The sequence below is a fragment of the Brassica rapa genome, chromosome A05 (assembly GCF_000309985.2).
Source record: "Brassica rapa cultivar Chiifu-401-42 chromosome A05, CAAS_Brap_v3.01, whole genome shotgun sequence".
Lineage (NCBI taxonomy): Eukaryota > Viridiplantae > Streptophyta > Magnoliopsida > Brassicales > Brassicaceae > Brassica > Brassica rapa.
The window spans coordinates 18,433,697-18,448,671 of record NC_024799.2 but is presented as its reverse complement, the minus strand read 5'-3'; the positions used below and the strand labels follow the sequence as shown (position 1 = coordinate 18,448,671).

Below are 14,975 nucleotides of genomic sequence, written 5' to 3'. Positions count from 1 at the left end.
ACTTGCATAAAACGAAATAAAAAGAAAAACATAGTCTCTGAAACATAACTTGCATTGAACAAATTGAGAATCTTATATTGCTAAATCACATGTTCTCCTGTTGTGACCTTCAATCCCACATCGACTGCATTTCCGAACTGTAGAGCGTTGAGTTCCTTGTGACGAACGGATCTTATCTTCGGCTGTCTCGTATCTGCGTTTCTTTCTCCTACCCGCAGCTCGTCTACTCTCTGGAGGAAGCATTTTTGACTTCTCCACATGAGATGGGAGTTTCCATGCATCTTCAGGGACGCTAATAGGATTTATGCTTTCTTCATAAGCCGAGCGCCATGAGGCAGTAGTGTACATGTCGTCTGTGAGTGTGTGTGGTCTTATTCCAACACTGAAGCCTGCTTTTATGGCGTGCCTGCATGGGATTTTCATCAGATCGAATTTCCCACATGAACACGTGCGTCTGACCAAGTCTACCGAGCAGTCGAAAGTGTCACCTTGAACTAAAAACCTATGATCGCTAACGGGAAACACCTTAAATGTCTTACCCTTCTCAATCCTTCTGTCAATCTTCTTCTCCACAGCAATGGTTAGTGGCTTCGAATGCTTAGAACTTAAAGTTCTACGTTTAAAAAACCATCGAGTCATCATTTCCCTAATGCTGTCCAACAAAGGTATCACTGGAAACTCTCTAGGCGTACGCAAAGCTGCATTTATCGACTCCGCAGGGTTAGTAGTCCTAATATCATATCTGTAACCCGGAAACTGACAACGAGCCCACTTCCTCACATCGGCATCTATGAGATACTGTCCAATTTCAGGACTAATAGCGAAAATAGCAGTGAAGACCTTACGAAAATCAGCAGCTCGATAAGCTTTAGAAGCCTTAGCAACCAAACCAGCCACACCTTTCCCGCTGAAATATGTTACAACATTATTCAGCAAGTGGTGAATGCAAATTCCATGATGAGCTTGCGGGTACACTCTCGCAATAGCTTTAGCAATTGAGGAATTCCTATCAGACACAAAAGCTAAACTATGGTCGTCAGCAATGACCATATTAAGTTGTCTCATAAACCAGTTCCACGCGAGGTCATTCTCTGAGTCGACAACTCCAAAGGCAATAGGATATAAACTCGAGTTTCCATCTAATGCTGTAGCAACTAGTAATACTCCTTTGTATTTGCTCTTCAAAAAAGTCCCATCCACCACAATAACTTTTCTAATTGCAGCATAGAAACCGCGAACACTCTGACCAAACGAGATGAAGAGGTATTTGAATCTCCCTTTTGTATCCCTTTCATAAAATGTGTGTGACCCTGGATTAGCTTCCTTCATCATATGCAAGTATTTAGGAATTTTTTCATAACCTTTCTCCGGAATACCTTTAACTGCGTTGATTGCATATTCACGTGCATCCCACGCCAAAGAATAGGATATCTCAACTCCATATACCATACGCATATACTGGATTATATCATCCGATCTCGGTCCTTCTTTAGCAGTTTCATACTTATGCATGATCAGAGTACCCACTGTTTTTGCTGAAACTGTCCTAACAGAACCCTTCCTATTGGAGGCAGCACATGAATGATCAGGTACATACTTTTTGATGATAAAATACGATGAGCCTGTTAAACCCTCTGCACGAACACGCCATGTGCAGTCATCATCTGAGCAACGAATGTACCATACTTTTTTATCCGATCTGACAACCACGTAGTCGAAATTATTTTTCATTGCACATATTTCGAATGCTGCCTTCAAAAGTGTTTTGGAAGTAAAAGATTGACCCTTCTTCACAACATCCACCAAAGAAAAGCGAACACCATCTTCATTGATCTTTTCTTTGTCACACTTTTTGTCATCTTCACTGTCAGGTACCTCAACATCTTGTTCTGAATCCATATCACTTGAATCGTCAGACTCCATAAGCGCTTCCTCTCTGTTAGGCGACTCACTACCTTCTTCCGCTATGTTAGAGGCTTGAGTACTCACACACAACTGCGTCGAAGCTTTGTTCTTTACATATGTAAGAAAATTTCGAACTTGTCTTTCACTGGTGATGATAACAGGGGGTGAGTAGATGCTATTGATCAAATCGGAAGGTAAATAACTCAGCTCTATATTGACCATGTTTACATCAATTCCAAAGTCTTCACACACCATAGCCTTTAGGTTTTCAAAGCTTGAACTTGTGTCCAAAGTAAGTAACCTGCCTCCTTTTTCTTCATCAACAAGAAATCCCCATCCATTGTTCATCGACGATTTCCACAAACCACATGAAGCATATATGTTAATCTTCATATTTTAGAATGACAAAAGTTTGAAAGAACTAAAAAATGAAGAAAACTTCCACGTTGAATTTCAGAAATCGTGGTATGTTGAACAAGAAAACAAGATTTTAGGAAAGACAATTAAAAAAGGAAATTCAAAACATTTAAAAGATTTTCTGAATATTTCCTAACCGTTTTTGGCTAGATTTCCGGATTTTGTAATTTTATTAGGTAGAATTTGCATTCTATCTATTTAGAAATTAGAAGACCTGGTAGAATACTGTATACCACTGGTGTAGACAAAAATACAATCCGAATAATGCATTTCCTACCTTAGTAGGTTAATTAGTTTTTGTAGCGCATCAAATCTACCAGTTACGTAGAGCATAGAGGGAATGAGGAATTTATATTCTTCTCCAGTAGTTGTTTATGTTTTCGGTGTATTGTGCATGCTACGACTAGTAGATCACTATGTCTTTGTTAGATTATATATTCTAAACCTCCGTAGATGGTAGATCTGATTTTCTAACCCCTTTACCCCATTTTTGAAATTATTATTCAAACATTTTTTGAATCCAAATTTATTTTTCTTATATGCAGTTGTTTATCTACATCTAATATACAATTTTTTCAGAATTTTTTGCCTTCTAAAAAAATTAATATGAATTTTTATATACAAAAAGGGTAGTGAATGTCCAAAAGTGACAAAAGTTTATTTTGTTCTAAAGGGACAATACCTTAATTTACTTGTTCTATTTTCCCAATTTTCCCTTTTTTCTACGGTTATCTTTTTCTTTCTAAAAATAATAGTGACACAAACTTTTAGCAAAGAACTCTGCGTGTAGCGTGCATATCGGTCTAGCTACCTTATATGGTGTTATAAGTTAGTGACTATCTATTGTATGAACTATAATGTTTTCGGATAATACTTCTAATGACGTTTAAACTACTATGGTTCTTTCAGTCTTTTCGTGGAGGCAATTGAACAAGAAAGACAATGAGGAAGAAACAAAAAGTCACCAACAACAGATCCTTAATTCATTTTTTTCTTGGATATCTAGGATCTTCGACCGGAGAAGCACGAAAATCACAATATAATATGTAATATTAGTTTTATCATAAATATCACCAAGTCTTATAATCTCTAAACTATTTATAGTAACTTTTTAGCTGAGATAACAATACTTGGTAGACCCATAATTCATATGACACCACTTTACCAAAAAAAAAACTTATAAGAAGATGGAGAGTTGGAGACAAAAGGCACCACACTCGTTTTTTTTTTTGTAACTTAGGCTTTCGTATATTAAAACAGAAGAAGAAAAACGTTTTCAAGTCATTAGGCTTTAGTTACAGGGCCAAACACAATTAAAATAGGAATTCATATATAGTAGTTACGGCACCATCACTCGTTACCGTAAACATTTTTTCAAAACATTTTTTCTTCTCTACCATTTCGGTAAGAGCCTGATATTATAACATTATTACTTCCCTATTTCTCCCATTTCCTCCTTAAGGACCTTAACAAAACTATACAAAAACATATCTCTAATACCTCCTTTGCAAAAACCATACTTTTTAAGCAAACCCTCCTTTTCAAACCCAGCTTTCTCCAAAACTTTCCGAGACGCTTCATTCTCCACCTCAACCACCGCTTGTAGCCTCACCACGTCCGGAAAAATCTCAAAAGCTTGTTCCACGGCCATCCTCACCGCCGCCGTGGCTATCCCCCGTCCCCAAAACTGTCTAGAGACGGCGTATCCAAGGTCAGCTCGGCACCTACCATCGCCAGTATCAGGCCTGACGGAGACGCAACCTATCGAACGGCCGTCTTTGAGAAGACAAATGGAACGGCGCCACGGGTGTGGTATGGCCGTTTGAAGGATGTGTTGTCGGGCTTCTTCCACGGTTTTAACGGAGGTCCATCGAAGGTAACGTGTGACGTCATCATCACCGGCCCATTTAAGAACGTCTTCGGCGTCTGAGAGATCAAACGGACGGAGGAAGATACTTGGTGACGTTTCCATGGTTATGGTTATAAAAGCTGTGTAACTTGTATCGCAATTAAATACTCTAAAACGAGCTATACCAGAAAATCTACAGAAATAGTTATATTGGGTTTAAAAGCCCATTAACAGTTTGGGCCTATATTTTCATATTTACCTTGTAAATTATTAATTTACATTCTTATTATTTTCCTCACGAAGCTTCGGAGTTCGTAGCATAAACCCGCAAAGAATGTTATCGGGCTTACTGTGGGCCTACTAATTTACTTCCTTACACTTCTCTCCTCACAATGCTTGAGCATAAACCCTAAGATAAACTCTCTATTGGCTCGGAAAGGACCTCAAAATAAAAATTTCCAAAATTGTATAAATTATCCTCCTGATTGGTTAATCAATCCATACTTTCTATTCAGAGACCTTATTATCATCCTAATAAAATTTATAATTTGCCGTTTAAGAAAGAAAAAAAACTCTAATGAGCGTAAAAGCCCATTATATTATGGGCCTATAACTCCAAAATCACTAGTTCACCGTCTTCCTCTTCATCTTTTCCTTTTTTCCTCACGAATCTCTGTGAGCTTCATCTTAGCATAAACCCTAAGATCGAACTCAGCCTCTCTCTCTATCTATCCCATATTACCGGATCCTCACATCTCAAAATTACTAATTTACTCCTCACGAAGATCGAAATCATAATCTCTCTCTCTCGCAATGGATCCGTTATCGGTGCTCAAGGACTTCACGACGCGCGGAGACCTGGATAAAATCGAGCGGGTCGGAGCCAATTACCGATTCGGATCGGGTTACTCCTTCCCCTGCGCGACGGAGACGGCGTACAGATCCAAAGGCGGAAGCCTCTACACTCTAGAAGCCTTAGTCCACTACGTGAAGAACCACCACCTCAAACTCGGCGAGTACATGCAATCCACCGTCAAAAACTCCGTCCCCGCCGTAACCTTACCGGATCGGAAGCCTCTCCTCGACTACCTCACCGGGAGAGTAGCCTCCTCCGACTCGATCGACTACCTCCTGCTCCAGCAGCAGAACGCGCAGAGCCAGAAGCAGAACGAAGAGTACAGACCCGATCAAGACAACTCGGCCTTCGTCTCCCGAGAAAACGCAATCGAAGAGGCCGACGGTTACGGCAAATCGTCCGGCGGAGAGGACGTTGATTACATTATGCTGATTCGGTCCAACGAGAGGCCGTTGAAGAGTCGAGACGCGATCCTCGAGTGCAAGAACAGAGATTTCCACAGCGTGTTGGTGAATTCGACCAAGAGGGAAGAGGAGAGGCAGAGGATCGAGTCTCACCAGAGGAAAGACGGTTTGGTCGCGAAGAGTAGGTTGATGGGTGCTGAAGAGAGAGGCATTGTAGGGTTCACCGGCGGCGGGGGAGATGATTCTGGTTATGATGCTAACCCTAAGTCTAAGCTTAGGAAGATTGGGGAAGGTGTGCCGATTATTCTTGTCCCGAGTGCGTTTCAGACGCTGATTACTATTTACAATGTGAAGGAGTTTCTTGAGGATGGGGTTTATATACCGAATGATGTTAAGGCTAAGGAGATGAAAGGGGTGAAGCCGGATTGTATTACGGTTCAGAAGAAGTTTAGTAGAGATAGGGAGAGGGTTGTGACTGCTTATGAGGTTAGGGATAAGCCTTCTGCTTTGAAGCCTGATGATTGGGACCGTGTTGTTGCGGTTTTCGTGTTGGGGAAGGATTGGCAGTTCAAGGATTGGCCTTTCAAGGACCATGTTGAGATTTTCAATAAGAGTAAGTGATAATGATTCTAAAGTTCAAATCTTTTTTTGGTTTTCTTGGGATTGAAATTTGAATGACTTGAGGTTTTAATGGTTATTTCTTTTGTTTGCAGTAATTGGGTTCTTCTTGCGGTTTGAAGATGATAGTATTGAATCAGCCAAGACGGTGAAGCAGTGGAATGTGAAGATTATCTCGGTGAGAAATTTTTAAAGCTTTATCTGCTTTTATGTTGATACTCGTATTGAGATATGATTTACTGAATCGAGGAACTTCTGTGTGTTTTCAGATTAGTAAGAACAAGAGGCATCAAGACAGGGCTGCAGCATTAGAAGTGTGGGAAAAACTTGAGGAGTTTGTTCGGTCTCGGTCACATTCTTAGCATCTAGCAGCTGTAGAAAGCCACTTTATGTATCAATTTTCATTCTTGTTTTTGATTATTTTTATACCTTCTGTAACATTAGCAAGATAAACATGTTATGCAGTGCAGTTGTTTCCATTACTGGTGAGTTAAATTGTTCGTCGGCTTTGTTTGAAGTGTCTTGGTCTCTTCTAAAGGTTGATATCTATTAATACATTTTGATGTATTATTATTATCATATTTCTAGAGCCTGCAATGCAAATATAACATTCACAAGATTCAGAGACTTGAAACTTTCTTGTTAACGTATATGGGCGTAACACAAGCCCTCGTGGTCATATCTTCGTCTCATCTTGTTTGTTACAGGTTGAAGTTCTATGTTTCAAGAATATTAGCCATTGAATGGGTGAGGAAGTTTCTACTTTCCGCTTAGCTTGAGCTGTGAAGACTCCAGCGATATGTGAACGGTATGTAATGTATACAGGGTTCCTATCTACATACTTATTATCTTCTGCTGTTTATTAAAGTCTGTCATATTCTATAGGATGTTCTCTTTGATGTGAACCTGACACAGTTTTTCCTTCCGTTTAGGATAACTTGTTTTGTATATGCCATTTCTGGACCTTGAGTTTGAATTTAGAACATTTAGATTTCCAATTTATGTTCATGAAGCTAATGGTCTGTTCTTAAAACTGTGTTCTGAAAAGTAGTGTTTATTATAAAAAGGTAAAGAGATCCAATATCACCCGGAGAGTAGGGACTCACGGAGCACAGAATAAATACATCACACGAAGTCACAAGGAAATGTGAACAAGTAGGGAAAAATAAAGAATGCAATCTGAGTGGTATAAAAGCTTCATAGGTTTCAGGAGAACCGTGCATGGGGAAACTCAGTATTTCAAGAAGATTGCCATGTAGGAAGCAACGGAAAGGAAGGCAAGAAGAGGATATGAGAACTTGATAGAGCTTCCGTCTGACGATGGTCCTTCCCCTTCTCCTTCTCCTACAGGTACAGTTTTCGATCCATTTCCTGGTCCTAACCAAAAAAAAAAACCCAACATGGATGCATTAGATAACTGAGAATATATAAATTGAGATTGGTGTATGCTATGTTCATCTGCTTAAAGTCATTTTACCTGAAGAGTTTGGTGAGTCTGCAGGAGAGTCAGCAGTAGAACCACCACCTGCAAAAATTGAACAATACTGCATAAGAGTCGCACGTTTCGGAACAATCTTTATAAAGTTCTTTCTGCTTCAAAACTCTTACCGTTGTTACAGCGACTGACAGGAGGAGTCTGAACATTACAAGCTCTAGGCAAAGCAAGAGCCTGTGTTTGGTTAACGTTGATACCGAGCTGAGAGCCACCACCGTTGAGGACTTGACACAAACAATCAGGAGAAGACCTGACTACGTTACCCAGCTGACTGCAGCATTGCTGAGAAGGTGTGGTTGTGTTTCCGGTTATGTAGTTGAGACACGGCGACATGCTGATCAAAGCGGATGTGCAAGTCGACTGAGCAAGGACTCTTGTAGAAGACATCACAGCCATAAAAACTGTAAGTAACATTAAACCCATTCCCATTTTCATGTTTCCTTGAGATGTGTTTAGAATCCTTTTTGAGGTTTTGTTTTGTTGTATTTTGTGTTTGTTTGTTTGATTTGTGAAGTATTTGGAGATTAAATGAAGAATATAAATAAGGAATTGAGGGAGTAGAAAAGTGACAAAAGGTGGCTTAATACCGGTTACCAACTTTCCTACTTTTATAACAGTTTCTGTGAAGTATTTGCGTTTGTTTGGACACGAAGTGTTGTTCTTGTCTTGTGAACAAGAACTGATTCCCTTTTGTTTATTTTGGGTCGGTCGTATATGTGACGGTCTAAGGCTGAGTTGTTGAACTACTACTTGTAGTTTTTGCTAATTACTCTATGATACAGTGATTGTTTTGTATTCTTGTTATTTTTTTCTTTAGAATGACCCATTTGTTTGACTTGACCTACATGTCTCAGTTAGGACATGACTGTCTTTTAACGTTATAAATTGAATTATGTTTCAAAGATTGCTTTAGATCCAATGGTGAGCCATTTGAATCTTATGGTTGCGGTAGTTTAAACTATATACCGTTTAGAAAGATAAGATTAAAAATACAAGAAACTAAAGAAAATTAGTAGCCTCGAACGGCATGTTGTGTTTATATTGGGATGGATAATATAACATATAGTATCATACAAATGACATATTGTGTTCATATAGGAATGGGTAAAATTACATATAGTATCCTACGATGACAGCATGTGTTCGTATGGTTGATTTTGTTTTATTTATTATGGTGTATTTATGTTTGTTGAATGCATTTGGCCGACACCTATGAATTGACATGATGCATTTCAGTGGACGATGGCCTAGGGTACTTCGGGAGTCTTTTCATCGGCCATAAAAAAGTCTGCAGAGAACTAGAGGAGGCCCTCCTCAGGAGGGCAACCTACTGGTCCTCAATCAAGCGCTGATGCTGATCAATCAACCCACCTCGATCACAGGAAAATGTTTTAACTGTGACAAGTTAGCTATATATAAAAATGTATTGTCATACAAGACGTTACTTAAGCTACTTTATCATTTTATCTAACGCACCCCCAAAAACTTTTTAGTTGTTGACAACATGAGAATTTTGTTACTTCCGTAAGTCGATCTATTAATGGGATTAGGTTAAAATGGAATCTCTTGCTTAGTTACCAAAACAGAACAACCATCGAAGAGTAGTTCAACTAATACAATCCAAGACGAACTAGACATATCTACCACCCTCCTTTGTACAAGTGAACCCATCCCATTGGCCAATTGATAGACTTTAGATATACGATCCCAAAGACTATGAATACTCTTTCGATTAACAATGTAAAGAACGGTTACACTTTGTAGTATGAATCAAGCTCACTCTCATGTCGAGATCGCCTTCATCATCAGTCTCATAGCGACTGGAAACAGAGGACTCATATCGTCTCTCAAATTACACATACAAAGCATGAATTATACAAATGAACAAACGATACTTATTTATACTATCTTCACTTCACTTCTCAGCTCATAACTGCAAACCCTCTTCCCGACTCAGAGGCTTTCAACTCCCTCTTCATTCAAACTACCTTCAACGTCACTTATTCCTTCATCCTCCACTACTTTACCTCCTTTCTTCCGGTAATACACTCTTTTATACCTATCAATACTTCTAACAACGAAATCCAGCTTGCCCTCAAGCTGGTAATTTGGAAAACAATCCACGAATTCCTGAAAAGCCATCCAAGTATTCTCCAAGTCCTCCTTCCCCTGCCACTTTACTAATAACTCCAACTCATCCGTAGAATTATAACGTTTGGTCAAGACATCCTCTGGTACTGTGACCACATCAACGTCATTAAGACACCCCGGTGGAAGTTCTTCGCATTGTACCTGTTGACCTACAGCCAATTTCAATTGTGATATATGGAAAACATGATGTATACGTGCCTCCGGCGGTAGCTGAAGCTTATATGCCGTTTGACCAATACGCTCCACCACACGATACGGTCCATAGAATTTAGCAGCCAATTTTTGACAAACCCGTCTAACAACCGTTTTCTGGCGATACGGTTGAAGCTTCAAATACACCATATCACCCACTGCAAGCACCACGTCCCAGCGTGACTTATCTGCCTGAGATTTCATAATATCTTGAGCACGCTCCAAATTCTGTTTCAGAGTAACCAAAACCTCATCTCTTTCTCGCAACGCTTTATCCAGCTCAAAGTTCGACCGTAGACCCTATTTCAAAACGCAACAATTGAGGAGGATCTCGGCCGTACATTACTTTAAATGGTGAAGTCTGAAGAGACTTGTGATAAGTGGTATTATACCACAATTCAGACCAAGCCAGATAAGAATGCCAAGTACGAGGATGTGTAGAGGAGAAACACCTCAAGTAAGTCTCCAAACATCTATTCAACACCTCTGACTGTCCGTCAGTCTGAGGATGAAAAGCTGTGCTGTACTTCAACGTTGTACCCGCCAAACGAAAGACTTCAGACCAGAAAGAACTCAAGAAGATTCTATCACGATCTGACACAATACTCCTTGGAAAGCCGTGGAGTTTCACTACCTCATTTATAAACTTCTTCGCCACGTCCAAAGCAGAAAAAGGATGCTTCAGAGCCACAAAATGCACATATTTGCTTAAACGGTCAATCACCATGAGAATGACATTGAATCCATTTGAAGCAGGTAAACCCTCAATGAAATCCATATTAATATCATCCCAGACCTTCTCCGGAATTGGTAACGGTTGCAGTAAACCTGTTGGAGATAGAGTCGAGTGTTTATGAGTTTGGCAGACTGCGCAAGCAGCAACATAATGCTGAATCTGTTTGTACATCCCTTTCCAAAAAATGATCCTTGAACGCGTTTAACTGTCTTCAAAACTCCAGAATGACCCCTACCTTGCCGTCATGAGCCTCCTGTAATATCACTGATATAAAACGAGACTGCTTAGGTACCACCAATCGCTTTTTGGACCATAGATTCCCATCGATCACCTGATACTTCTTAGACAGTAGCTCACCCTTCTGCAATTTCAAAATCTTGTTCTGAATATCCGTATCTTCCTTGATTTCTTTGAACAAGTCTTCCCATTGCAGCGCAGTAGGTACTGTCAGAGCGAGTAGTAGTGTAGACACAGACATAGAACGAGATAAGCCATCCGCTGCTTTATTCTCTGGCCCCGGTTTGTAGAAGATGTCGAAATCAAACCCCAACAACTTTGTTAACCATCTCTGATACTCGAGATTGACCTCTTTCTGCTCCAATAAGAACTTTAAGCTTCTTTGGTCTGTGTGGACATGAAATTTCCGTCCTATCAGATAATGCTTCCACTTCCGTACTGCCATGACTATAGCCATTAGCTCACGTTCATAAGCAGGTTTCAACTGTTCCCGCGGCGTGAGAGCATGACTAAAGAAAGCTATGGGTCGTTTATTCTGCATTAAGACTGCTCCTAATCCAAAACCTGAAGCATCGGATTCCACTACAAAATTCTGCTCAAAGTCCAGTAATGCCAGCACCGGAGCATTGACCATGGCATATTTCAGCCTATCAAACGCCATGTGAGCCTTAGACGGCCAGCAAAACTGATCCTTCTTAAGTAAAACTGTCAAAGGGCGAGCAATGCTTCCATAGTCTTTAACGAATTTTCTGTAATAACCTGTTAGCCCAAGGAAACCCCTCAGCTGTCTCACTGTTTTTGGAATAGGCCATTCATTCATTGCATCTGTCTTAGCTGAATCAGCAGCTACTCCATTCTCTGATATCATGTGACCCAATATTCCACAGTCTTGACCCCAAACGTACACTTCTTCTGATTTGCGAACAGATGCTGCTCTCTTAATACTGCCAATACCATCCGCAAATGTTCTTCATGTGATTCTTGATCAGGGCTGTATATAAGAATATCATCGAAAAACACCAACACAAATCGTCGAAGAAACGGTTTGAACACTCTATTCATCAAAGCTTGGAATGTGGCTGGGGCATTGGTGAGGCCAAAGGGCATCACTAAGAACTCATATTGACCCTCCACTGTTCTGAAAGCTGTCTTTGGAATATCAGCTTCTACCATTCGAATTTGATGATATCCCGATCGTAGATCCAATTTAGAAAAGACTGAAGCTCCATGGAGTTCATCTAATAACTGATCAATGACGGGTGTAGGATACTTGTCCAATATTGTAGCGCGGTTTAAGGCTCTATAATCCACACAAAAGCGCAGAGAACCGTCTTTCTTTTTAACCAACAATACTGGACTTGAGAATGAACTTGTACTAGGTCGTATGATCCCAGTCGCAAGCATCTCGGTCACCATCTGTTCCATTGCTACCTTGCTGGCATGAGGATACCTAGACTGCTGAGACTCCTGGTTTCAAGTTGATTGCATGTTCCTTGCCTCGGAATAGAGGTAGTGTTGTCGGAATTGCAAACGCATCATTGAATTCTTGGAGTAGCAGTGAGAGTTTTGGTGATATCTCTGGACTAGTCGATGTTGCTATAGAGTTAGCAAGCAGCACTTCCCTTCCTGGCTTACCACTTGTATAGACCGGCATCAATGATTTGAAAGAGAATTTGGTACCGTGCAAGGACTTATCGCCGAGCAACGTAACCTTGTTCCCTTCTATGTTTGGTCTTCTTTTTGAACAGCCAATATTGCTCCAGCTGCTGCTCCTGGTAATTAAGCAATTAATTATATCCTTATCTCAGCTAATCACATAATCAGTTTGCAACAACTAATTATGAGAGTCTGTATTGCTTGGGACAGGACCTGCTGGTACATTTGGCCCGGCGATGTCTCGAGGTCCAGCAACAACTCCAATTGTCCCAGAACCGACCCCAGCAGCTCAGACACCACAGTCCGATGCAACTCAGCCTTTTACACCAACCGTCGACACTGCGGGTCCTACGGCTGGCGACGGAGGAAGCACCAGTCGACCTTCTCTCACTCCTTCATCCGCCTACGCCCTCTCACCTTCGCTTCTCTTCTTTGGCATCAGCCTCGTAGTTCTCAAATTCTATTGATTTCATTGTTCATTTGCTTTTTCAATGTGATTTGATTAATGCGGTGCAGAATTATAAGTTTATATTTGTTCTCGTTTGCTTGATGATTAATGTTGATTCTCAAACTAAATAAAATGTCAAAACACACAAATCTCCCAACAAAAGCAAATGTCACAGCTGAGGAAACATAAATTCTGGAACCAAACACAACAACTCAGACAGCCGCAGTTGTGACGTCCTGTACGGACTGACGCCAGGCGTAATCACGAGCTCCATCTTTGTCAACAATCTTGATCACAAAGTTTGGTGGCGCAACGACCAGTCTTGACCGGATCTCAAGTATGCACTTGTCCACCAGTTCAATGGCTTCTTCCACAGACATATCCTCGCGGTAATGCCTGTCCATGGTGGAGAGGGAGAAGTAAGAGCCGTAACCAAAAGCTCCCTTGTCAACTTTGTGAAGGGTTGCAATGTAGTCGATGTAGTAAAGGGAGGCACCGCTCTCTTCATCGTAGCCAGCCATCAGGATATTCACAGAATACGGGTTCTGATCAAAGAGAAGCAAAACAAAAACAAAAACAATTGAGTTATCTTAAACTTGTTAACATCAATGATTAGAGGCCAAATCAAAATAAAACAAGGAAATAGAGAACGAAAGGCCATATGGGTCTCTTAAACTTGTTAACAATACAATGAAGCTGCAACTCTTGGATATCACAAAAAGCATGGTAGATGGTGGCCTATTGCCAACCGATCAGTGCAGGAGAATCACGTGCATCTAAATCACCTTTGGCTAAGATCAATGTAGTCGTATGAAACCGGTGTTTTAGTAAGAGTCTTGTCGTGATCAATTGGCAATAGGAGAGACCATCTACCATGCTTTTATATGACACTCAAGCACAGAACAGCAGAAACATACACATCTTCTTCAATCAGGCCTTCTAAAAATGAATCAAACCTAACTAAAACAGTTCAAACATACAGTGACTTCAGAACCAGTTTAACCACAACAAAACACAACACTACCATATAGAACAAGGAATTAGCAACCTTAACATTATTATAAGCAGAGGAATCACAGAACTCTTCACTCAAAAACTGAATCAAATCAAGACGAACATAAACCTCTAATAGCAGAACTCACCTTCCTCAAACTTACATAGTAATCTTATAATCACTTGAATCAAACAACAAACAAGGAATCAAAAATCCTAGAGAGACAGTTGAGCTTACGAAACAGCTATCATCAACCTTAACATTAACACTGCAAAGGATCCAAAGAAGTAGCAAACCTTCCTCAAGGCGGTGGCGAGCTCACCGCGAGTGAAGTTGGCAGCGGCGGCGGTAGTCAAAGGGATGCCGTTGCGGAACTTGTACAGCGACACGTTCTTCTGAACGTACTCCGTGAACTGAACCCTATCAATTTTCGAAAGTATTATACTAATTTAACTTCTAAATCGAGAGAGGGAAAAGGAAGAGGGATTGTACCGATCACCAGGCTCGCCGCTGGCAGCGACGAGCTTGTGGGAGTCAAGGAGCATGATCTTGTCCTCGTTGTTTTTGTGGAGAAGGATACTGTGCACCGCCGATGTATCTGCCGCCACGATGGCGAATCCCTTCCCGACTAGACCGAATACGCACTCCATCTTCTTCTTTGCTTTAAGATCTGTTCGATTCCGATTTTGCTTTTCTCCGGCGTCTTGCCGAACAAGACTTCTTTCAGTATTATTTATTATATTGTCTACGGGGAGAAGAAGGGTGTTTTAGTAAATTCTTCTATAGGCTTTCATTATTAGGCCCATTATTCTCTTTATATCCGGCCTTAGCCCACAAATATATTAGTGTGGTCAAAGTTCAAGAATACCTGTATTAATGAATAAAGGATTCAGGTTCGACAAAGAAACATGAACACGGAATTGGAAGCTGCTTTGCTGTTGAAAAGCCAAATCAGAATCTATATTGGTGGATTCTTCTAAAAAAATAGAGAGGGCTTGAGTTTGACTTCAAATCCAT

The 14,975-nt window shown here is 40.5% G+C and overlaps 5 protein-coding genes and 1 long non-coding RNA gene across 7 annotated transcripts; 2 read left to right on the top strand and 4 right to left on the bottom strand.

The window, feature by feature from the left end:
* Positions 1-72: 72 nt before the first annotated feature.
* On the bottom strand, positions 73-2,253 carry LOC103833953. Its single transcript, XM_009110000.2, has one exon. It carries the CDS (start codon positions 2,251-2,253, stop codon positions 73-75), a length of 2,181 nt encoding a protein of 726 aa, XP_009108248.2.
* Positions 2,254-2,815: 562 nt separating this feature from the next.
* On the bottom strand, positions 2,816-4,567 carry LOC103869025 (uncharacterized N-acetyltransferase p20). Its single transcript, XM_009147064.2, has one exon. It carries the CDS (start codon positions 4,292-4,294, stop codon positions 3,752-3,754), a length of 543 nt encoding a protein of 180 aa, XP_009145312.1. The 5' UTR covers positions 4,295-4,567; the 3' UTR covers positions 2,816-3,751.
* Positions 4,568-4,799: 232 nt separating this feature from the next.
* Positions 4,800-6,638, top strand: LOC103869024 (protein CDC73 homolog). The gene is made up of 3 exons (XM_009147063.2): positions 4,800-6,044; positions 6,145-6,227; positions 6,319-6,638. The coding sequence occupies exons 1-3, from the start codon at positions 4,985-4,987 to the stop codon at positions 6,409-6,411; spliced, it is 1,236 nt and encodes a 411-aa protein (XP_009145311.1). The 5' UTR covers positions 4,800-4,984; the 3' UTR covers positions 6,412-6,638.
* A 447-nt stretch (positions 6,639-7,085) lies between these two features.
* Positions 7,086-8,051, bottom strand: LOC103869023 (non-specific lipid-transfer protein-like protein At2g13820). 2 transcript variants are annotated; one of them, XM_009147061.1, is made up of 3 exons: positions 7,658-8,051; positions 7,527-7,574; positions 7,086-7,426 (listed from the first exon to the last, which is right to left on the bottom strand). In XM_009147061.1, the coding sequence occupies exons 1-3, from the start codon at positions 7,977-7,979 to the stop codon at positions 7,281-7,283; spliced, it is 516 nt and encodes a 171-aa protein (XP_009145309.1). In that variant the 5' UTR covers positions 7,980-8,051; the 3' UTR covers positions 7,086-7,280. The 2 variants fall into 2 exon arrangements, with proteins under 2 accessions (XP_009145309.1, XP_009145310.1); XM_009147062.1 differs by having other exon boundaries at positions 7,086-7,420.
* Positions 8,052-12,303: 4,252 nt separating this feature from the next.
* Positions 12,304-13,167, top strand: LOC117134024. Its single transcript, XR_004458130.1, has 2 exons — positions 12,304-12,635; positions 12,727-13,167. It is a non-coding gene; the product is annotated as an uncharacterized LOC117134024 (long non-coding RNA).
* LOC103869021 (proteasome subunit beta type-2-A) lies at positions 13,031-14,702 on the bottom strand. The gene is made up of 3 exons (XM_009147060.3): positions 14,451-14,702; positions 14,255-14,378; positions 13,031-13,509 (listed from the first exon to the last, which is right to left on the bottom strand). The coding sequence occupies exons 1-3, from the start codon at positions 14,606-14,608 to the stop codon at positions 13,177-13,179; spliced, it is 615 nt and encodes a 204-aa protein (XP_009145308.1). The 5' UTR covers positions 14,609-14,702; the 3' UTR covers positions 13,031-13,176.
* Between the last annotated feature and the right edge of the window lie 273 nt (positions 14,703-14,975).

Coding starts and splice junctions, on each gene's coding strand:
- LOC103833953 (XM_009110000.2), bottom strand. CDS start 2,253: ATGAACAATGGATGGGGATTTCTTGTTGATGAAGAAAAAGGAGGCAGG.
- LOC103869025 (XM_009147064.2), bottom strand. CDS start 4,294: ATGGAAACGTCACCAAGTATCTTCCTCCGTCCGTTTGATCTCTCAGAC.
- LOC103869024 (XM_009147063.2), top strand. CDS start 4,985: ATGGATCCGTTATCGGTGCTCAAGGACTTCACGACGCGCGGAGACCTG. Junction 6,045..6,144: donor TGTTGAGATTTTCAATAAGA/GTAAGTGATAAT, acceptor TTTTGTTTGCAG/TAATTGGGTTCTTCTTGCGG. Junction 6,228..6,318: donor GGAATGTGAAGATTATCTCG/GTGAGAAATTTT, acceptor GTGTGTTTTCAG/ATTAGTAAGAACAAGAGGCA.
- LOC103869023 (XM_009147061.1), bottom strand. CDS start 7,979: ATGAAAATGGGAATGGGTTTAATGTTACTTACAGTTTTTATGGCTGTG. Junction 7,575..7,657: donor TGTCAGTCGCTGTAACAACG/GTAAGAGTTTTG, acceptor CAATTTTTGCAG/GTGGTGGTTCTACTGCTGAC. Junction 7,427..7,526: donor AGACTCACCAAACTCTTCAG/GTAAAATGACTT, acceptor TTTTTTGGTTAG/GACCAGGAAATGGATCGAAA.
- LOC103869021 (XM_009147060.3), bottom strand. CDS start 14,608: ATGGAGTGCGTATTCGGTCTAGTCGGGAAGGGATTCGCCATCGTGGCG. Junction 14,379..14,450: donor AGCGGCGAGCCTGGTGATCG/GTACAATCCCTC, acceptor GAAAATTGATAG/GGTTCAGTTCACGGAGTACG. Junction 13,510..14,254: donor TCGCCACCGCCTTGAGGAAG/GTTTGCTACTTC, acceptor CTCTTTGATCAG/AACCCGTATTCTGTGAATAT.